The sequence below is a fragment of the Malania oleifera genome, chromosome 8, assembly GCF_029873635.1.
Source record: "Malania oleifera isolate guangnan ecotype guangnan chromosome 8, ASM2987363v1, whole genome shotgun sequence".
Classification (NCBI taxonomy): Eukaryota; Viridiplantae; Streptophyta; class Magnoliopsida; order Santalales; family Ximeniaceae; genus Malania; species Malania oleifera.
This window is the reverse complement of record NC_080424.1, coordinates 105,921,862-105,946,245: the sequence shown is the minus strand read 5'-3', so window position 1 is coordinate 105,946,245 and position 24,384 is coordinate 105,921,862. Positions and strand designations below refer to the sequence as shown.

The following is a 24,384-nucleotide window of genomic DNA, read 5'->3' as shown; positions in this document are numbered from 1 at the left end:
AGGAGGAGTTCCTTTTCTCCACTGCTTGTACTCTTCCCTTTATCTTCATAATATCCTTCTTTTATATAATAAAAAAAGGAGAAAAAACGTCTTGACAAATTTCTGGTAAGAAATTAATTTCATTTTTAATTTGTGTAGGTTTTATATGGAAAAGAAGTATGGGTCTGAACTTTGGTTCCAAGAGAAGTTTCTTTCTGAACGGATTTCTGCAAAAGATGCCTTGAAATTATCTATAACAAATGCCCTTGAAAAGCTGTTGGTAATTTGAAAGTCTCTTCTCCTTATTGCTTTATGTTTTGCAGTGTCTGGTGTTGAAATTTCCTCCTCTTACCTTGAATCATGATGAGGAGTTCTTGTAGGAAATTATGGGCATGAAATGGAGAAATATTGTGAATTCCGACCTGATTCTTTTGAATCTTTTTGACAAAAAATAGATGTAATGATTGTAAATCTCTTTCAATTATCCTATATGAACTAGAAGTTTTGCAGGATGTTAAATCTGGCTTGGGCTCTTTGCGCATCCGTTTGACATACACCCACACTAAAGCATCAATGAAGGTCCAGAATTTTTCAGAGGCTGTACTGGGTTGCAAGAAAAAGAAAACAGGCATGTTAATTGGTTAGATCTATTTTCTATATATATATATGGTATTCACTGTTCATTGTACAGAGTCCCATACTGTAAATGTTTATTCAAACCGCCTGTGCGAGGTCAGTTTTTTGTGTATAGACCAAAGGAACACAAGGTGACCATATTGCAGTATGAGATGTCACACTTTGTTGGATTCAATATTAGAAACTCCAAGTCATGTTATATGGTTTATATAATCTGTTATGTGGATAATCTTTTTCAAGTTTAAGAGAGCACTTTTATAAGAATTTTGTTTGGCAGTTGGTAATTCTATTCCTTAGTGATAAGAACTATTTTGTGCCACTGCAAGTAATATAATATGGATATTTTCATTGCTAATTATGCGCATATTTAGCTTAGGAGATGTTACAGCTTCCTGGAGTTGACTGTAACTATTTGCTCAAATGACTGTTGGTGCAGAGTGTTCTGATTTTTCAGGCAGTGAAATAGATTCAAGATCACGGGATCATGAATTGACTAAACACCCCCATTTCCTGCCAGAGAAGGTAACTCTTTCTCCTTTCAACATACGCCTCCATTTAATTTAGTATGGTAATCCACAAGTTTTCCTGTCTATTAATCTTTCAACTTATAGTGCCATAATTTTGCTATAAATGCTGTTGATATCCACTTATCTGAACTATAATGGATTAATTTTTTATATTGAGCATCAGCATTGTTCTGATATGTTGCACCAGCCAATAGAAGCTTTTTGGCTATGATATTCTTTCTTATTCTTAAAATTTACCACCTTTTATTTTTAGGTCTGCCAAGCTTGCTGTTTGACATATCTTTGCTACCGGACTCCTACCTACATAGGGGGGAGATACGTGAAGGTGTGATAATTGTGTTATTATCTGTTATTCAGAAGTATTTAGTTGATCACAAATGCTTTTATGATTTCTATGTTTTATTTATCATCCCTTATATGCCAAGCATGCATTCATTGTCTTTATGAATCCATTGATATCCTAACGTGATTCTCAAAAGCGTTGTGAGTTGAGGTGTAATCCCAAGGGGGGGGGGGAATTGGATATTTAAAAATTTATGCAGGTGCTTAAACAATTTTTGTTACGATTTCAAACTAAGTGATCTAACTACGCAAGTGATAACAATATTATCAACAGGTATATATATATATGAATGTAAATATGATCAAATATAAAAAAGTTAAAGGAAGGAAGAATGAAACCATATTTTACAAGGTTCGGGGATTCGTGCCTATGTCCTTGCTTCAATCAACCCACTTGAAGATTCCACTATACCCTCCTTCAGTAGGTGGAGAAACCTCTCTCCTTCAGTAGGCGGAGGTGCCTCTCTTCTTCAATAGGTGGAGATGCCTTTAAAAATTCCCAAACAAAATTCCCCTTTCTCTTGACAATGATTCACTCCAGAATCGTCGAAATACAATGAACAATCAAAATGGAGGTTGTACAATAAACACACTCTGATTAGAGCAGATGAGTATACATACAAATCACTTGCTAATACATGCCCAATTGAATATTGAACAAAGCTCAATGGAGTATCAAGGGTTTTCTGGGTTTTTTTGAAAGAAATACGCTTGAATAATATTCTCAAAATAATCTCAACAATTATCTCGTTAATCTCTGTTAATCTTCGTGTTAAACACGTTTAGAGGCTAGATATTTATATGAAAATTTGAATTCTAGCCATTAGGTGTATTTAATAGGTTAATAAATGAGAATCTTAGCTGTTTTATGGCCATTGCGATACTTATTGCTCAGGCTTCAGTCGCTCGAACCAACTGGATCTGGAATTTCAAAAAAGTCAGTAGCCACTTGGTCGATTGAACTCTTAAGGTTCGATTGGCCGAACTAATTGGGTCTGGAAATTTCAAAAGTCAGTAGCCACTCAGTCGACCGAACACTTAGGTTCGGTCGTCCGAACTAACTGAATCTAGAAATTTCAAAAGTCAGTAGCCACTCGGCTGACTGAACGTTGGGGTTCAGTCGCCCAAACTACTTGGAGTCAGAGCAGTGTTCAAACAACATCAATTTGGTCAACTGAGCTCTTTGCCTCAGGCGCCCGAACATTCTGGAATTAGAGAATCATTTATTTTTCATTCCAAAAATGATTTTAGCATTTTGAAATAAGTTTTGTACTTGTATAAAAGATTTTCCAAGAATTTTGGAGTACCTAGAGTCCAACTAAGTCACCTATGAGCTTTGTCTCAATGTTCAAATGTAGTGTACTTACATAAGTTCTAATTGCAATATGCATAACAAAATTTTCCAAGTCTTCATGCTTGGTCTTTATAGTCTTCATGAACATTGCCCGATAGATTTAGATTGTACGGTTCATGGCTTCCAATTTGCATCTCTTGTTTTTTTGATAAGTAATAAGTTTATTGATAACAAAAATGAACACCAAGTACACAAGGAGTGTACATGGGGTAAAAAATCAAAAACAGAAGAAAATGATTGGTTTTGCAAAGCAGCCAACCAATCCATCAAAATTGTAAAGAAAAATAGCTTCAGGTCTGAAGTGGATCTTTCCTTATCTTCAAAACACCTACTATTTCTCTCCCTCCAAAGACACCACAATAAACAACGAGGAACTATCAACCAAATAAACCCATTTCAATAATGACCAAATCTGCCTTGCCAACATGCTAGAAGTCCCACTACAGATTGTAGCATAACCCAGCTCACTCCAAACAAACCAAACACCATAACCCACAAGTCCATTGCAACCAGACAATGAATAAGAAGATGATCAACCATCTCATTATTACACTTGCACATGTAGCACCAATCCAATATCCAAACCTTTCTTTTTCGTAAATTGTCAATTGTTAAGCATTTCCCTAAAGCAGCGGTCCAAACGAAAAAAGCTACTCTAGATGGAATTTTCTGTTTCCAAATACTTTTCCAAGGAAAGCCACAATCTTTGGAACGCACTAAAATACCATAATAACCTTTAACCAGGAAACCCTTCTCTCTATCAGATTTCCAGCACATCTTATCCTCACTGGACCCCTTCCCCAATGCACCATATATGGTATCCATAAAACCAGCCAAGGCCTCTAATTCCCAAAGATGCATACCCCTAAAGAAACTTACATCCCAAAACAAGACTCCATTATCAAATTTCATAAGCTCAGCCACACTAGCTTCTTTATCTCGGCAAAATCTATACAAATCAGGATATCTGACTGCAAGAGATGTTTCACCACACCAATGGTCTTGCCAAAATTTCACCTTAGACCCATTTCCAATATCATATAGAACGTGGCAAGAAAAAGAAGACCATCCCTGACTAATATTTTTCCACAAGCCAACACATGTGGACCATTAACAGGCCTAGTACACCAACCACCCCATTCACAGCCGTATTTCACCTCTATCACTTGCCTCCAAAGAGCAGCCTTCTCCATCCCAAATCTCCATAGCTACTTCCCAAGCAAAGCTTCATTAAACTGATTTACCTTCCTTATCCCCAAACCACCCGAAGAAATAGGAGGGCAAACAGTATCCCATTTAACCAAATGGATTTTGGTTCATCACCAATGCCACTCCATTAAAAATTCCTGTGAAGTTTCTCAATACGGTTAGCCACAGCAGCAGGAATATAGTGTGTAAAAACTTTAATTCCTGTAAACATACTTAAGAGCACAATTAGATGTCTTGGTTTGTCATTATCAAAACGGGATTAAACTTTGTTAGGCCAACAATCTTCCCATTTTTGATGATGACAAAGAAGGAGCAAAATAAGGTTGCCTTTACAAGGCCCGCCCTCACAATATGCATAAGATGAAAATAAGCAATGTGAAACAATTTTGGCATATTAGGATCAAGAATTTGACTTTTTCTAGTTGTTGTCTTTTAAGTTTTAAAAAACAAGTTATACATGCATTTTGCCGAAATGCTCCATTCAATGCTAAATTTTTCATGCATTTTCATAAAATTTCCATTTTGCTCTTTAATTCTCCCCCTTTTGAAATCATCAAAAGGCTGCATAAAAAATCTGCATAAGATCTCAATTATGGATTCTGCCCTATATGTTCCCTATTTAAAAAACCTTATATGATCATTCATGCAATTTTTTTCATCAAACATGAAGTGCATATTGCCAACAAGCGTAATGACGTCAATATAGAAATTTCAGAAACATATATCAACCAGCATAATTTCGCCAATATAGAGATATCCATCAACCAGCATGATTTTGCCAATATATAAAAATACATCAACCATCATGATTTCACCAATAGAAACATACAATAACCAGCATAACAATGATTATAATTTTATAGAAACCTAAAGTCATACATGATTAATCAGAATGTTTTCAAAACACACCATATACATAAGAAGCCTACAATAAGCTCTCCCCCTAAAATTAAGCTCTTCCTCAATCTAATTTGTATTGGTTGCATCTTCATCGGATGAGCTATCATCCTCCTCGTCATCTTCTTCGTCTTCGTCTCCTTGGCTTTCTTCCATAGGCGCTTTCCCTTTAGAAGAGGAAGCACCATCCAGTTTAGTTTCAAGTCTGTCAACCCTTTGGTTGAGTAATCGGAAGGTGGAATGAATATCCTTGCGAAGCGTGTTGAATTTGGAATCTATGTCCTGATGAAGTGTGCTGAATTTGGAATCCATGTCGTGATGAAGCTCGCTGAAAACCCCTTGGATAAGAGTTGTCATGGAAGAAAGGAGATCAGGAGGAGCATTGGTGGTACCCTCGAGAATATTAGGCTCCACATGGTGGGGATCAGCCATGCGAGCATATTCTTGCTCTTCCTCCACACGTGCATCAACATTAATGCGTTGAGGTGGACGATACTTAGGAATCCAACCATTAGGGCCTTCCAGTTGGTAGCCCATTTGCTTTAGAGTGGTGGATGTGAATATATCGGAGGATTTGCATGCAACAAACAGGATAGAGGGGCGAGTAACGCCCAGATGCGTAAAAATGAGAGTGAGAGCCCCTCCATAAGGAAGAATGACCCTTTTAGTTTCCTCTTTGGCTAACATCCACCTAATAATAAGGGAGGGAAGGTCAAGGCACCTTTCGATATAGAGGCACCACATTACGAAATAGTCCAAATAGGATAGGTGATCTCTAGACCCACCTCTAGGAAGAATATTATAGGTGACACTGTGATAGGGAGATGAATTATTTTGGCTTCTAGCGCCAATTGTTTATATAATGGAGGATTATCAAAATAGTTGCCAGCCTCCAACACAAGTGGAAGGAATTCTTGGGGAGTAAAGTCCTGATTCATGATCCAGGTATTTCCTACTTTTGGACATTCAAAGTCCCCACGGTCAATATTAAACCGTTCAGCTATAGTGTTGGCAGTGAACAGAAAGGGTTTGTCAAGTATTCAAGTGGTGTAGTGTTCACCATCCTTAACTAGATTTGCGTAAAATAGATGCACAAGGTTTGTAAAAACACCTTGGGGTTGATGGAATAGGAATCTAATGTTCGGAAAGTTTTGTTAGTAGTGAGCTAGCAAACGATGCTTTCGGTGTCATCTTGGCCCATGGATGGTGTTTTTCTTCCAATACTCTTTTGCCTTGGCATGGTGATGGAGATTTAATGAAGAAAAAATGGATTTTGATGAAAGATTTGAGGTTTGAGAGGAGGAAGAAGAAGTTTCACAGGTTCGGGTGAGGGAAGACAATCGTTTGGGTGAGTGAAAGGCCAGAAAATTAGGTTTTTACTTGAGGTTAGGGTTTTAAATCCATGCGATTCAGTTGACCGAGTTGAGGGTTCGGTCACCCGAGTCACTTGACGCTCCCCGTTAACAAAAGCAGTGATGATTAGGTTGACCGACCTTGATATTTCGGCCGCCCGAGTTACTTGGAACTCGAAGGCACCTAAGGCAGTATGTATTTGGTCGACCGGGCTAGAATATTCAGTCGCCCGAGTTTCTTGAAGTTGCCAAACTCTTAAATTTAACTTGGAATACTTATGTTAATGCCCAAATTGGCTTCAAACAACTTCCTTAGCATGTAATAAGCCTTTATTAAAATGATTTGGTCTTCTTGAAGTGGTTTCGTGAATATATTGGCCCATTGTTCATCAGTGCTCGCAAATTCAAGACTTATATCCCTTTTTTGCACATGATCACGAAGAAAATGATGTCTTATTTCTATATGCTTTGTTCTTAGAAGTGCTTATAGCGCTAGTGTTATCACATTTGATTGGTACTCAATCATAAGTCAATTTGAAATCCTTGAGTTGTTATTTCATATACAAGACTTGTGCACAACAACTACCCGCGACAACATATTCGACTTCGGCAGTATACAAGGCTACAGGGTTCTATTTCATGGAAAACCAAGAAACAAGCTATCATCCTAAGAAATGATAAGTTCCGCTTGTACTCTTGTGATCAATTTTGCACCAGGCAAAATCCGCATTGGAATAACTGATTATTTCGAAGGATGTATACTTTGGATACCATAAGCCTAAGTATATAGTGTCAATCAGATATCGTAGAATTTGTTTAACGATTATTAGATGTGACTCCTTAGGTGAAACTTGAAACCGAGCACACATATAAACGCTTAAACATAATATCCGGTCTATCCAGTCTACTAGCAGTTAAATAGAGTAGACTTCCAATCATACCTCGGTAGAGCTTAATATCTACTGGTTTCCCTTGCTCATCTTTGTCAAGCTTTGTGGAAGGGCTCATTGGTGTTCCCAACGCCTTGTCATCTTCCATGTCAAATTTTTTAAGTAAGTCCTTTACATACTTTGATTGGTTTACGAAGGTTTCATTCTTGGCTTGCTTGACTTGAAGTCCAAGAAAGAATGTGAGTTTGCCCATCATACTCATTTCAAACTCATTTTGCATACTTTTGGCAAACTCCTTGCACAAATTCTCATTTGTAGCACTGAATATGATATCATCAACATAGATTTGAACTATAAGCATATCATCTAACTTGTTTTTGATAAAGAGTGTGTTATCAATTTTTCCTCTCGAAAATTCATTTTCCAGTAGAAAGCAACTTAGTCTTTCATTCCAAGCTCGTGGAGCTTGCTTTAAACCATATAAAGCCTTAGATAGTTTAAACACATGGTTGGGAAAATGGTAACTTTCAAATCCTAGGGGTTGTTCTACATATACTTCCTCACTTATGAAGCCGTTTAGAAATGCACTCTTAACATCCATTTGATAAAGCTTTCTTATGGGATGCATAGGCAAGTAGCATGCGAATGGCTTTCATCCTAGCTATGGGTGCATAGGTTTCCTCGAAATCAATGCCTTCTTCTTGATTGAGACCTTGTGCAACTAACCTAGCTTTGTTACGGACAACCCCGTTCGCATCCCTTTTTGTTCCTATATACCCATTTAGTTTCTATAACAGTGTGATCATTTGGTCTACGAACTAAATTCCAAACTTTATTTCTTTCAAATTGATTTAACTCTTCTTGCATAGAACCCATGATTCATCATTAATTGCATCACTAATATTTTTAGGTTCCTCTTGTGATACGAAAGCAAAATGATTACACAAGTTTTTAAACGAAGAGCGAGTTGATTCCCCATGAGAAGGTTCACCAATGATTTGCTCCTTAGGGTGGTTCTTCACGAACATCCATTCCTTTGGCAATTCGTTGACTTCAACTTTATTTTGAGCATCATCATTAGATGGTTATTTAATTTCACTACTTTCCTCTTTGCTATCATGGATTGGCAAGTCTTCTAAACCTTTTCTCATTTCTAAATCATCATGGACAGTATTTTTGGAAGAAAAGGCATTTGCTTCATCAAATACTACGTGGATTGATTCAACAACAGACATTGTTCTTTTATTGTATACTCTAAACGCTTTACTATTTAGAGCGTACCCTAGAAAAATTCCCTCATTTGATTTAGCATCGAATTTTCCTAAGTTACCTTTATCATTTAAAACGAAACATTTGCATCCAAAAACATGAAATATGCAATGTTAGGTTTCTTTCATTTCCAAAGCTCATACGAGGTTTTATCAATGTTGGGCCTAATTGAAACTCTATTCATGACATAACATGTGGTATTTACCGCTTTGGCCCAAAAGTATTTAGGTAGATTATGCTCATTAAGCATAGTCCTAGCCATTTCTTGCAACGATTGGTTCATTCTCTCAACAACTCCATTTTGTTGAGGTGTTCGAGGTGCCAAATAGTTGTGTGAAATTTCATTTTCATCACAAAAATTTTCAACATCCTTGTTTTTAAACTCTCACCCCCTATCGCTCCGGATGTGTAAAATTGTATAACCTTTTTCATTTTGGATTTTTCTACATAAATTTGCAAGCATTTTACACACTTCATCCTTAGAGGCTAAATACAAAACCCAAGTGAATCTAGTGCAGTCATCTACAATGACAGACATATAGTTTTCCTCCTAGACTTTGAGTTTTTGTTGGACCAAACAAGTCTAGGTAAAGTAGTTCCAATGGCGTACTAGTGGATATAAATTGCTTCCTTTTGAAGCTAGTCTTAGCTTGCTTACCAAGTTGGCAAGCATCACAAGTTTTGTTTTTAATGAATTTAGTTTTGGGTAGACCCTTAACTAAATCCTCCTTGACTAATTTGGATAGGAGATCCCTGCTAGCATGATCTAGTCTCCTATGCCACAACCAACTAGTTTCATTCAAGGCCGTAAAGCATTTTACGTCTTGAGATACCAATTTTTCAAAGTCAATAGAATAAACATTCTCTCAACGTTTTTGCAACAAATAATACTTCATGCACTCCCAATTGAATATTGAACGAAGCTCAATGGAGTATCTAGGGTTTTCTGGGTTTTTTTTTTTTTTTTTTTTAAAGAAATATGCTCTGAATAATATTATCAAAATAATCTCAGCAATAATCTTGTTAATCTCCATGCTAAACACGTTTAGAGGCTAGGTTATATGAAAATTTGAATTCTAGCCATTGGGCATATCTAATAGCTTAATAAATGAGAATCTTAGCTGTTTTATGGTCGTTGTGATAATTTTCGCGCAAGCTTCAATTGCCCGAACCAACTGGATCTGGAAATTTTTAAAGTCAGTAGCCACTTGGTCGACTGAATGTTGAGGTTCAGTTGCCCAAACTAATTGAGTCTGGAAATTTCAAAAGTCAGTAGCCACTCGGTCGACTAAACGCTGGGGTTCGGTCGCCCAAACTACTTGGAGCCAGACCAGTGTTCAAACAACATCAATTCGGTCAACTGAGCTCTTTGTCTCCGGCGCCCGAACATCCTGGAATTACAAAATCATTTGTTTTTCATTCCAAAAATGATTTTAGCATTTTGAAATAAGCTTTGTGCTTGTATAAAAGATTTTCCAAGAATTTTGGAGTATGTAGAGTCCAACTAAGTCCTAATTGCAATATACATAACAAAATTTTCCACGTCTTCACGCTTGGTCTTTATAGTCTTCATGAACATAGCCCGATAGATTTAGCTTGTAGGGTTCATGGCTTCCAATTTGCATCTCTTTATTGTGCGTAAAAACTTTTATTCTTGTAAACATATTTAATAGCACAATTAGATGCCTCGGTTTGTCATTATCAAAACGGGATTAAACCTTATTAGGCCAACAAGCATTTGCAGCCAGGTAAAAACTCTGTTTAGGCTTTACCGCTTTAGGTTTTGGTGGCTTATTTCCTCTCATCCGTCAAGATATTTTTGAATCTGGGGTTCTATACATGATATATTTTATCATTAGTTTAAGTAAATGAGATGTAGAATGATTGAGGCAGTTAAAATCTGAGTCTTGTGGTGAGAAATTTTGCCAGAGTATTATACAAAGATATGATTTCACAATGTTCTTAGCTGGTAGCGGAGCTTAGGCTTGAGTAAGCTGTGTAAGGACCATTGAATAACTGAACTCTTATATTTTAATGGCTAGATATTCCATTAAATAATCATCACAAATGGGTGATTTGTGTTTTTTTGACATACGTGAAGCCGAAGCTCATAGAAATAATGAGTTAGACCTAAATCCCAGTTGGTCTTCTCATGAAATATGGTGTAAACATGAAAAAAAAAAAAAAAACGAGATTCTGGGTGCTTTATTACCATTGAGGTAGAAAACGGACTCAAAGAGACAAAGTAGTCCAAACCTCACTCATTGGTGTTTGAGTGCATCAACCTCTCGAATTTTTTATTTCAACTCAAATAAAGAAATTCTCCATGTGATGGCAAAAGTTTCCAGTTATTATAAATTCTTCTCATACTCCATTTTTTATATTTATCCAAGTGAAGCAAAATCCAATTAAATCATAGGTTGCAAGGTGATGCAGGACCCATAGAAAGCCTTCTCCAAGAAAACTAATTTTAGAAACCTAAATAAACTAAAATAGTAATTTCTTGAATAAAAATGTCCTAGAATTTTTAAAATTATATTACCTAAATAAACTACTCTAAATAAAGAAAATGAAAATAAAATAAAAATTGAAAAAATATAATCATCTTGCTTGCTTGCATATTGCATCATTCTCTCCAACCTTTGGCTTTCATTTTAGTAGGTATATTATTATACATTTTCCCAAGAGTTAGACAGAATTTGATGTCAAATTTCAAATGGCCAAACGATGAAGGAGAAAGGCTGCGAGTAGGCTTTAGAGACCAATGCAAGTCAGCAACAAATGAAATAAGATTATATGATGGAACACCAATGGAGTTACGAATTGACAAATTTATCTAGAATGATGAAGTCAACTTGTTGGGGCTTGGGTATCAATTTCGATTTTCAGTGCACACAAATTTTTTTGATTCTTTAATTTCTATACTGCATTCTTCCACCCTTTGTTTGGACTACCTATTTTTTTGTGGGCAAGAGGAGGGCCTTTATTCCAGTTTCCACTTCCCAGAGTATTGACTCATTCCAATTAGGACAAAGAATGGATACATGAATGCAAAGCATACAGTAAAATTTATTCATCCTATCATCGAACTTCCATTGCATAGGTGAAGGAAATTGCCATTTTCTTGCCTTGTGCTTTTATTTTATTTTATTTTATTTTTATTTTTATTTTAACTAGTCAGGATATTGGTTGGATTGAAGAAAATTGGGTTTGGTTGGGGAAGATGGTTCCCAGTGGCTCGAGTAAAGAAATTTGGTTTGGGTAAAGAAAGGCCTTGGCATGCATAAAACAAGAATAATTGGTTGGGGATGTGGGCCTGGGTCAATTTGTATGGTCGATGGGCTGCATTTATATGGGCTGAATATGGGTCTCTGACTTGATAAGAAGTAGATGGCTATTCAGGGGGCAAACTGAAATTCAGGAGAGGGCTGGTTAAGGTTTTGATCTTTGATGATGGGAGCTTACTAGCTTGGCAATGATCGTGTCAAGATGACACATAGAAAGGACTCTAGTGATAGGCTCCCCCAAAGGTTGAATTTCCAGCAACAAATGGATTCCAATTATTGCTGCTGAAATTTGGTTGGGTTTACCGGATCGATCATGACCCTGATCACCTATAAGAGAGAAGAAAGAAAAAGAGGCTTGGAGGACCCAAGGTGTACTTTGGGGGATCACTCCAATGCCTAAGTTAGGGAATCCGGATGGATTTGAAGGTTGCAATAGTATGAAAGTGGGTAAAAGTGTGATGCCTTACCCCTCCCGAGAATGCCCCTTTTATAGGTGTATAAATTCTTTCCAATTCATACCTCATTAATGTGGAATCAATGAGATATGGGGGTTATCATTGACCTAAAGGGTCTTTATTAGAGAGAATTGAATGTCACATTATCACCATGTCTCCAATTGATTGGTATCATTAATTGCCTTTGACCCTTGATATTGGTGATTTACTTTTTTGTCCATTATAAGTTAATTTTAGAATTTTTGGGCCATATTAGTTGCCCCCCTCTCTCGAGCTATAAAATAGCTTTCTTTGGCTTGGGAGTAGCATATGTTTACACTAAATTCTCATTTCATGTTTTAACATTGATCCATTGAGTTGTTTAGACAAGCTGTCGAGTCTTTTGGTAACGTAACTGAGCCTTTGAGTGGTTTATGTTCTGGATGAGCCATGGGATCATCCATCATGGCTGCTAAGCCATTTGGGAGACAACTAATGCCAATGAGCCCCTTTCCAAAGTCGATTGCCCCACAATTGGCCATTTGAGCCGCTTAAAGTAAGGGTTAAGCTAATTGTTGGCTCTACCGAGCCAAAGCCTCTTGCCAAGCCAATTTTCTTCTTCGAAGAATCAATCCGAGCCAATTTGCTAGTAAATAACTCAGAGCCGGATACCATGTTCAATGGCTCAACCAAGCTGATTTTCTTCTTCAGTGGCTCAATCAAGTTAGTTTGCTAGTAACTTGCTCAATTCGAGCTGGATACTGCATTCAATGGTTCAACTAAGCTGATTTTCTTTCAGCAGCTCAACCAAGATGGTTTGCTAGAACATGGCTCTTTTCCCGAGCCAGATAGCGCGTTCAAATGGCTCTTATCAAGCTAATTTTTTTTCTGTAGTAGCTTAACCGAGCCAGTTTGCTAGAACATGACTTTGTCTGAGCTGGATAGTGCTTTTAATGGCTCTTGTCGACTCACTTCTTCAGCGACTCAATTGAGTTGGTTTGCTACAAAATGGTTCTGTCTGAGTTGATTGGCTTCTCTTTTGGCTCAATCTGAGCCGCCTTTCTATTCCTTGAGTTTCCTACGAAGTTAAGTGCATCCATCAATGTATATTTCAGCCGAGTAACTCTTGGCTGAGCAAATGTTTGGTCACTAGTTGAGCAGATGTGATTATTGCCTTTAGCTGAGTAGGTCGTGGCCGAGCAAATTTCTGTCAAGTTATCTCTTTGACCTTTTGGCTTTGTAAATGGAGCTTATCGGAGCGGTGCTCATTAGATGGGCATTTTAGGCCTCATGAGTGGTGCTTATTAGTTGGGCCATATTTTGGTGAGCAACGCTTGCCTCTTTAGTGCCTCATGAGCGATGCTTATCATGGGCGCTTTGGGCCTCTCTTTAGTGCCTCATGAGCAATGCTTATCATGGGCGCTTTGGGCCTCATGAGCATTGCTTATCAGTTGGGCCATATTTTGTTAAGTAGGACTTACCTCTTTGGGGTCTCATGAGTAGGTTTCATTAGATGTGCTCCTTTGGCCTCATGAGTAGTGCTCATTAGTTGGGCCATGTGCTCACCTCTTTGGTGTCTCATAAGCAATGCTCATCAGATAGACACTTTTGACCTCTTTGGTGCCTCATGAGCAATGCTCATCAAATGGACACTTTTGGCCTCATGAGCAGTGCTTATCAGTTGGGTCATATTTTAGTATGAACATGTTATCCTTTTTGGGGGAATTTTCGAAGTAAATTGTGCATCCTTAAATGCCTCGCAATTTGTGCCTTTTTTAATTTCCTTCTCCACACCCTCACTCCTCTTATGAGCAACTCTTCCTTACCGCCCACCCTCTCATTCTTCACACTTGGAAGAAGGTCTCTTGTTCTTCCCTTTACTTCTCTAGTTCTTTTGAGTTTTGCTTTGAAGCATGCCTTGAATGTTTTAATTTTAATTTCTGCCCTTTACATGCTTGAATATCCATGGAGAATTTCTTGAATGTTCCCTTGAATGTTGTTTGAATATCTATGTGTTTGAATATTCTTTGAAAGTTCTTTGAGTGCTCTTTGAATGTTCCTCGAATGTTCTTTGCATCTTTGAATGTATTCTTTGAGTGATCTTTATTTTTTATTCTATTTATCGGCTCAGGATATTGATTTTGTTCTTGCTGCTCCCTCCTCCCCCCACCTTTATTTATTTGTAGATAAGCAACACATCTCTTCTCCTACAATGGAGCCTTCTGAGGCCCAGTCTTCTACTGTAATTGGTATGGTGAATGCCGAGTCCCATTTGACTCAGGAAGAGTTAAATTATCTGTACACCTAGTACTTCATCCCAGATTCCATATGGTTTTGGCTGCCCTCTAGTGCTGAATCTGCTCTCCAGCCAGGTCCGGGCGAGATATGTCTGTCTATACACCTATTATTTTGAGGCTGGACTTAGGCTGCCTTTCCATCCTTCATATCTGAGGTTCTGCAATTTTATTATCCCCTGGTCAATTAGCCCCCAATTCATATTTGACCCTATTTGCTTTGCCACTTATTCATAGAGGTTACCAGCCATCTGTTAGGTTATTAAGGGTCTGCTATCAAATGAGAAGGCATTCCACCAAAAAGGAAGTCTTCTATTTTTAACTGCCATATTGGATGTGAACTCTTCTTTTTCAGTTCCTCTACTATCAATTACTAGAAGAACATATTTTTTCTTTCGTTTCTGGAGAGCTGAAGTTTCACGGAGGTCAACTTGGTCAACACCTCTTGATGGTGATTGTCCTTTTCCCTTTCATTCTGTTTTTTTTTCTTAGTGTTGTACCTTCGTCTAACAATCTATCTTTACTATCTTTGCTCAACTCCCCAGTGCCATTTACTCCTCAACATTACGTGTGAAGAACAAACCATTATTAAGGAAATCCAACAGGGTGCTTGTTAGGGAATTATTCCCTATGCTGAGCTGTTGAAAGAACAAAACCTTGTTTCCTGTAGATTGAGTCCCGTACCCCTTGGTCCTCATCCTTTTTGTTTTGTATGGATTGGATTAAACTTATTTCCCTCTTTTTATTCTTGGTAGTGATCAGCTCTTCAAGTTCAGTCGAACCCATATTTATGTCAGAAGAGCAAAAATTAGTTGAAAGTAAGAGCCATTGAGCGCGTATCCGGATTAAGCAGAGCCATGTTTTAGCAAACCGGCTTGGTTGAGCAGTTGAAGAAGAAAATCAGACCAGTTGAGCCATTGAATGCGGTATTCGGCTTGGATTGAGCCATTTTCTAGCAAACCGGCTTGGTTGAGCTACTGATGAAGAAAATAGGCTTGGTTAGCCATTGAACACAGTATCTGGCTTGGATTGAACTGTCGCAGAAGAAAATCAACTCAGCAAGAGGCTTCGGCTCAGTAGAGCCAACAATTGGCTCAACTATTACCGTAAGTAGCTCGGATGGAACCAAGTATGGGGGAATCAGCTTGAGCAAGGGCTTTTTGGCTCGTTGCCTTTGATTGTCTCCCAAACGGCTTGGCAGCCATGACTAATGATCCCGTGGGTTGTCTAGAACATATACCACTCAAAAGCTCAGTTACGTGACCAAATGACTCGACAGCTTGTCTAAACAGCTCTCTGAATCGAATGTTAAAACATGATAAGAGAATTTAGTTTGAACATATGCTACTCCCAAGCCAAAGAAAGGTAATTCTAAGGCTCGAGAGTGGGGGTTGACAAATATGACACAAAAATTCTAGCCTTGACTTACAATGGACTGAAAATAGAATCACAAATATCAAGGTTCAAAGGCAATTAATGATATCAATTAATTGGAGAAAGGGGAATAATGCCACATTCAATTCCCCTTAATAAAGACCCTTCAGATCAATGGTAACCCCCATATCTCATTGATTCCACATTGATGAGTAAAGAGCTCACACGCCTATAAAAGGGGCATTCCTAGGAGAAGTATGACATCACACTTTTACCCACTTTCATACTGTTGCAACCTTCAAAATCCTTTTGGATTTCCTAACTTAGGCATCGGAGTACACTCCGGGTCTTCCAAGTCTCTTTTTCTTTCTTCTCTCTCACATGTGATCAAGGTCATGATTGATCCGGTTAACTCTTTGGATGCTGGAGATGACTCCAACTACAATTCTTTGGATGCTGGAGATGACACCAGTAATGGCATGATACAAATTCGAAAATCAAGAAGTGATTTTCTAGGGACTAGGGTAGGCTTGATTCAAATGCTTCTACTAATCTGGAAATCGAGATGATTCACATGTGATTTGAGTTGTTGTTGGTGCATTCAGATCTGATAAGGACTGCACAAGGTTTTTTTTTGGTGATTCTTGCCAATATGAAATATGGGGTTTTTTTTTGGTGATTCTTGCCAATATGAAATATGGTATAATTGGAGAGATGGTGGAGGCAGCAGTGGTGGTGCAAGGTGATTTAAGTGAAACCAGTGAATGCTTTAAGAGGAAACTTGCGGAGAACCCTGGCAAGTGACAACTGCAGGAATCTGAGTTAAAATTGCAAACCCTGCAATCTGGTCATTCCTTACACATATAGTTTATAAAATACATTTTATATGCATATGTATGCTCACAGTATGCTTCTCTTTACATAAACCTTGGCTTTCAACCCTCCCTCTGGTCTATCTAGGCATGACACTTTTTTTTATATTAAAAAAAAAAAATCTAATCTTCATTCCCCTCTCTATTTTCACTTCCATCTTCATCTAATTCCATCGATGTATAATTTTCTCTTCCTTTAGTTATTGTATTCTTTTGTTTGTCAGCTTTTGACCCATTAAAGTATTTGCTCATTGTACAGGACATTTAAATTGACACATGGATGTGCATACTTCCTTCTTGGCCGAACTTATTACTAGAGATGACTGACAGTTTTAGTAGTTTCTCTTCTCGAGCTACTAATCCAGATACAAGTCTTTTGAGCTGCAGTCTTCAATCCTAACTGCACAAATTATGCCCACTTTATTATTACTTGATGATTGTGTCTTTTTATTTTTTTGTTGTCAATGCATAATTACAGCCAATTATATATGCTATTGCCATCATTTTCGATATTACAGAGGTGGTTAAGAGCTAGTTGTCACTATGGGGACTTTAAGGTAGTGTTTGGGAGCATGGATTTTGAGACTTGGATTTGAATTTTTGTGGATTTGGGAGAAACTCAATACTATTTTTTATGTTTTTTCAAATTTACATGAATCAAAAACCAAGGTCCCAATGCCCTGCTCCCGAACAAAGGGTAAAGGATATGCTAGCTCACCATTTACCTCTGCAGCTGTGCATCTTGGCATGATCATTTGTAGGTAAAATCTTATCTATTCGCACGACGACCTGATCTCTTGGAGTAAAGGCTAACCATCTTAGGCCTCATACATGGATTGACCACGCTAAGCTCACACCACATCATAGTCTCTTACAGTAAGGCCTATCCAAAAGTGGGTTCACCCTAGGCTTCCACTACAATTGGATTTCATGTTGCTTATTTGACTTGGGAAATCTTGGTCTCAATGTTTTGGTTGGATCCTTCTTTGTTGTTAGGAATTGACCATGACATATGTCTTAATTATGGAAAATTGAACATTCACATACAATTAATGCTTGTTTATCATATCGCGCCCCCCCCCCCCCCCCCACAAAAACAAAAGGCACAGTAAACATGTGAATTCTTCTTGTTGCATTTTGTAAAGCATAGCACCCTCAAATACACTAAGGTGAGTGAGTTATGATTTTTCCTTCTAAAGAATACCTATACTTCATGAAGTGTGTGGTTCACCAAAAAGGTTGGTGCTAACCACTTGCTTTGTGTATGTTTGTAACGGTCGTGGCCCAATGGTGAGGTAGTATCCGCTTTGGCCCACTAGCCTCTTGGATTTATTATATAAAAGGTGCCTCTCATAGTTGGGGTTGAACCATTCTTATAAGCCCAAAATCTCCCTTGTACACATTCGATATGGGACCGCCACATGCTCACCATCTGATCTTTAATCCTTGTTAGAGTGACCCACACCTCTATGTAAGATCCACCCAGATGATAGTACCCTCAGGGTAGCTTTGATACCAAATGTAACAGTCTTGGCCCAACTTCAGTATTATATTGTCCACTTTGTCCTACTGGCCTCCAAATTTGTCCTATAGAAGGTGCCTCTTATTATTGGGGCCAAACCATCCTTATAAGCCCAAGATCTCCCTAGTTTTCATACAATGTGGAACCGTGATAGTTGACCATGATAATTTACATCCGTGTGTGATAGTGCATCCAAAGCTTAGAAATCCTTACCATACACTAGTGATCAATGGCTGTGCTAAGGACTCTCTTTACACCTCGAATAAGTAACATAGAAGAATGGAATGTTGGTTTATTTCAGTCCAAAGGCACCAATAGGGACACTGGTAGTTTTGTAATTAACGTCAAGCCATTGTGAGCAAAGGGCTATTGTACACTTGTTGGCTACTTTAGGTCCTCACTTCTTTTCAAAAGACATGCTAGGACAGGTTTGGGTTCTCCGGAGACTTTGTCCTTTGCATTGGCAGTTCTACTGATGCCACATTTTGTTCATTCAAGATCTAGATGTTTTGGCTTTTGATCAAAGTTCAAGGTGATCTAATAATAGGATTTGTTGTTCTAAATTTGAATTTTCGATGTAGCAATTTAGTTTGTTTGATTTTGGATTAGAAATTTGTGTATACAAGAAGTGCGTTCTAGGGAATTGATGCAGTATGGGCACATGAAATTTCTTTTCAATTTCTTATCTTTTTGGTGTTGAGGTATATTACCATCCAATTTATGGTTTTCCACTCATGTGCCCACAAATTATTGTTGTAGATTTACTATAATGGATACACTAAATGAAAGATATGCAATGCGATTTTTTGCAATCAAAATTCGTAGGTACTTGAAATAATATTATTTAATTCACTATTGAATTTTTCATGTGTATGTTCTCTGGTTTTTAGGCGGCGTATAATGTTTTTCCAGCAAGTAGATCTAGCATGATGTATTCACAATACATATGTTGTGGAACTGTGTATGGTATAGTGAAGCTAATTTTGTTAGCTCTAACTGATAGTTAAAGAGGAAGTATGCAAGTGTAACTTTGTGCAGGTGCAACTTTTAATTCATTGCTGCAACTCTTACTGCAGTACTCAAGAAATGTGAGTCAGACACGTTGGGTCATTGAAGATGAAAGAATGGGTGAAGCATCTGTTGAAGTACGGTCTAATCTTTTTAGTCTGTTGATGTTTTTATTCTAATTGTGGGTCAAGAATGATGGGTGAAAATTTAATGGTTTAACATGCTTACTTTGCAGGAGATAATTGGGAGCAATATTCTTCCTATGTGTCGTGGTGATAATTACAAGTTTCATGCTGCTGGTAGAGAAGATATTGATGTACTATCAACATGGTTTCTGACTGCAAGTCTGGATTTTAGCCTGGATTTAATAAATGCTATTTTGATTGATGGAACTACTGATTTTAGGTTAGAATGCTGGGCCCTGGTCGACCATTCCTACTAGAGATACAAAACGCACGAGACATCCCATCTGAGGTGTTCATAAAAGATATGGAAAGGAAAATAAACAATTTGGAGAATAAATTAGTAAGTCTAAATGGAGAAGTTAATTGTTTTGTTGATTTTTCATCATGATAAAAAATTAGTAAGTCTAAATGGAGAAGTTAATTGTTTTGTTGCTTTTTCATTGTGACTTTGAATGATCATGATTTGCTGCACGAACACTCTGCAGGTTAAGGTAAAACATCTGAGGGTCATGGGCAGCGAAGGTTGGAGCCTGATGCATGAAGGAGAAGCAGAGAAGCAGGTGAATTTTGTTATCTGTTTAAATTGCCATCTGAATTTTGCAGTTGCTATATTTTTCTGGTTTTCTTTGAGAGAACTTATTGAATGTTAGTCCTCTATATCATCTTATATTTTTCACGCAGAAGCAATATGCTGCAGTAGTGTGGATTTCTCGCCCGCTTAAGGATGAAGATTTGCGGACTATATCCTCATTGAAGGACATGGTGATTATTTCCTCTTTCTTATTACCCTTGGTTGAGTTTTGTGCTCAATCCTATGCTTTAGGAAAGTTCTATTATTGAATTAAGAAAGAATACATCCATCACTCACAGGGTCCTAAATTTCGATTTCAACTACTTGGAGCTCCAAAAGTATGGAACTTTCAACAGAAATTTTAATTTCGATATCAATTTTCATTTTGATCATAAAAATCAATGATAATTGGTAGTAAAGCATGAAATATATATATATATATATATATATATATATATATATATATATATATATATAGACATAACAATGTAAGTTCTAGGGCTAATATTTTACAAATTAAATATTTATATATATATACACACACACACACACATGTTGTGTATGAGGTGTAATAGTTGTAATATAATATTTGCATTTAACATATTCTTTTATGAAACTTGTTAGATAACAATGTAAATTCTAGAGCTGATATATTATAAATTAAATATGTCCATGTTGTGTATGTGGTGCAATAGTTGTAATATTATGTGTGTATTGAACATCTTCCTAATAAAATACATGCATTAAAAATACATGTAATAAACATATTTGGTTAATATACCAGTCTTTTCAGGCCCCTTCTACCCTTATCAGCTTCAATTGTTATTTGCTAGGAGATTGGAGGGAATATAGAGAAGATTTCTTTGGGAAATCTTAGGGAAGAGTTTAAATATCACCTTGTTAAATAGGGAGTGGTTAAATAACTCATATGTTCAGAAGGTCTAGGTCTGAAACCCCTCCTTGGGAAATGGTTGTGGAGGTTCATGAAAGAGAGAGACAACTTTTGGTGGGAAACCATAGCTTCTAAATATGGGCTCGTGCATAGTGGATGGATAACACATACTAGTAGAGGACCCTATGGAGAGGGAATTTTGGAAAATATCAGGAAAGGAAAGGATGGGATAATTTTTTCCAATATGTTAGATTTCAAGTGGGAATGGGGCCAATGTTTATTTTTGGCGTGACGATAGGAACCTTAGACTTGCCTTTCCTTCCATCTGCAGTTTGACTTGTTACAAAGATGCCCTCATCAATCATCATCTCCAAATCTCTTATCAAGGAATTTTTTGGAATACCCCTTCTACTATTGTTGACGCCAAATTCTACTCAAGATGCTGATGAAGGGAGGGATGGAAGGCAATCACCGAACATGAAAACTAGGGGTAAAAAAAACAAATCACAAAACACAGAGTCACCACCTTTTTTTTCAAGAAAAGGAAAATAAATAAAAACCTTAAATGTAAAAAACAATCAGAGATTGAGTTTAGGAGTACAATTGTGCCTAGGGAAGGTGATTGATTGACCATCTCAATGATGGTTAGCCAACTAGCACCCTTATCGGCACATGTCTATGGAATAGTTACTGCAATTATGTGTATGTGTCTTTTGAAAAAAAGTGAAGTACAGCAACAACAATAACAACAAACCAAGCCTTAAGTCCCACTAGGTGGGGTGGGCTACATGAATCCTTTACTGTCAATTTATGTGATCATGGGCAATTTCTTTCAACAGATTTAGGACTATTAAATCCTTACTCACTATCTCATTCCAAGTTATTTTAAGTCTACCCCTACCCCTTCCATTGCCCTTCAAAGTAACTAATTCACTCTTCCTCACTAGCGCACTATTTGGCCTACGTTGCGGGTGCCCAAACCACCTAAGCGGCCCTCCCTTATCTTAGCTTGTGCCGGAGTTATGTTTGACTTACTGCGAATATAATCATTCCTTAATTTATCTTTTGATGTTATACCACTCTTCCATCTTAGCATTTACTTTTTGAATATGTTGTTTCTTAGTTGCATAACATTCAGATCCATATAGCATAACTAGACTTACAACTGTCCTATAGAACTTCTCTTTTAATTTTAACGGTATTCTACAATCACATAGCACACTCGAAGTACTTCTCCATTTTATTCAACTTGCTTTAACTCTATGCATTACATCTTCAATTTCTATTTTAGCTTGCATAATAAATCCAAGGTATTGAAATCTACGAGTGCTATTGATTTCTTCATCATCAAGTTTAACTTTGTTTCCAATACTTTGCCTACTATGACTGAAATTACATTTCATATATTTTTTCTTATTTGTACTTATCCTAAAGCTTCCAAATTCTAAAGTTTCTCTCTATAATTCTAACTTAGATTTTACTCCACTCATAGTTTCATCAATCAAGATAATATCATCTGCAAACAACATACACCATGAAACTTCATTTTGGATATCCCTAATAAATTCATCCATAACTAAAGCAAAAAGATAAGAGCCCAAAGACATCCTTGATGTACACCTATTGTGATTGGAAATTCCCTAGTCTCTCCACTTGTAGTCCTTGTTAATGGTTATTTAGTCTTTTAGCATTATTATTATTATTATTATTATTATTATGTTAGAGTTTTTTTAGTAATAAGTGTGAGTTAGTAAGAGTATTATGGTCATTCCTATTATACTTAAATATATTATAAATAGAGGGAGAAACCTATCATTGAGCTAGTCTTCCATTTTACCCAATTACTCAACATGGTCTCCTCAGCTGTCGCAGGAGAACACCATTCCTGAGGCTGTCCTTCCTAGATTCACCTCCATCCCATATTATTTTCACAAAACTAACCACACACCCACAAATAGAACCCCCCCCCCCCCCCCCCTGCGGGATGGCTCACCCCAAAAAAGCCCATCTCTGGAGGAGCCCCCATGTGCCGGCCAAATGCCCGAAGGGCCGGCCCCACGTGCCAGCACGTGAGTGAATTTCCAGCCATCTTTTTTTTTCCCCTCCCTCTGCCATGCTCTAATTCCTTCTCTAGACTATATAATCAAGCTGTTAGATCAGTTTTTTTGCTAAAAAATTCAACCTTTTCCAACTATGCACTCGCAACATTCCGTTAATGTTTGTTCAAGGCTTGTGAAAGCTTCTTTGTGAATTTTCGGAGGCATGGCAGCATTCATATGTTCAGTTGTGAGGCTATGGCAGTGCTATATCCATCAGTGAGTTGGTCACCTCGTCCGTGGCAGTTCGTGAAGCTGTTTATCAATTGTTAATGAGTTTATTGGGTCTGAAACAGTTGGATTTGCTGTGTTTTTTTATTCACTATTCTAATTCCTTCCATATACCAAAATATCAAGCTGTTGGGCATGTGTTTTTGCTCCAAGATCCAATCTTTGTTGTGACAATGCACTCATAGTAATTCGTTAGTTGTTTTTCGGTGTTAGCAACGGTCATTGGTGACCTTCTTGGGGCAGTGGGAGTGCTCATAAGATGTTTTTCTTTTTTCTTTTTTCTTTTTGTGAGGCTGTGGAAGTGTTGCTTTCTTGGGGCTCCATCTGAGGTTGTTGGTGATTTGTTCATGGTAGTTTTAGTGGTTGTTCCAATTGTTCCAACAATTAATCTTATGATCATTGGTCTAAGTTTGTGAATGTTGGGTTGGCATTTGCAAATCCCAAAGTATGATTCCTTCATTAGTCACTTGTTTGAGTGAATTGCATACTGTGACTATATCAGAGGAGTATTCGAGGTTTCTATAGTATCAATTGTCTCAACAAGCATCTTATCACATTGCTTCCTTTACCCAGAAAGATAATTCTACAGTCTGCATGTCATCTGGTATCATTCCTACTAGTCCTTGGATTATCAATTTTGCTGCCACTGATCATATAACAGGAGCAACCAACTTCTTTTCTTATCTCCAATATCCTAAAAATCTCCCTCAAGTTACCCTTGCTAATGGATCCACTATTTTGTTAAGGAGATAGGAACAGTAAATCCTACTCCTTCTATCTCTCTTTTCTTCTGCTTTATACGTTCCTAAATCTCCTTTCAATCTTATGTCAGTAAGCTTACAAAGTCACTAAATTGTTCTATCACATTCCTTCCTGATTCTATGGTTATTCAGGATCTGAAGACGGGAAAGACAATTGGCACAGGACTTGAGGCTCGTGGACTCTACTAATTTGAGTCGCCTTCTCCGCCCATTGCCTGCACAGTCACAGCTATACCACATCAAATCGATTGTCATCTTGGTCACCCGTCCTCGGACAAGTTGAAATAGCTAATTCCTACATTGAGAATCTGTGTCTAATCTTGTGTGTGTGTCTTGTTAATTGGGCAAGCATCATCGTGTTCCTTTTGCTCCCTAGGTCGACAAACGGGTGGTTAGTCCTTT

The 24,384-nt window shown here is 37.5% G+C and overlaps 1 protein-coding gene across 1 annotated transcript in view; it reads left to right on the top strand.

Moving 5' to 3' along the window:
- The window catches only part of LOC131162156 (uncharacterized), a 34,864-nt gene that overhangs the window by 4,814 nt on the left and 5,666 nt on the right, over positions 1 to 24,384 (top strand). Inside the window, exons 3-11 of the mRNA XM_058118344.1 lie at positions 139 to 259; positions 490 to 607; positions 1,052 to 1,137; positions 1,396 to 1,467; positions 19,315 to 19,383; positions 19,482 to 19,562; positions 19,652 to 19,771; positions 19,917 to 19,991; positions 20,113 to 20,193. Of these exons, the coding sequence (XP_057974327.1) occupies positions 139 to 259; positions 490 to 607; positions 1,052 to 1,137; positions 1,396 to 1,467; positions 19,315 to 19,383; positions 19,482 to 19,562; positions 19,652 to 19,771; positions 19,917 to 19,991; positions 20,113 to 20,193 (823 nt within the window). The remainder of the gene's footprint in view (positions 1 to 138; positions 260 to 489; positions 608 to 1,051; positions 1,138 to 1,395; positions 1,468 to 19,314; positions 19,384 to 19,481; positions 19,563 to 19,651; positions 19,772 to 19,916; positions 19,992 to 20,112; positions 20,194 to 24,384) is intronic.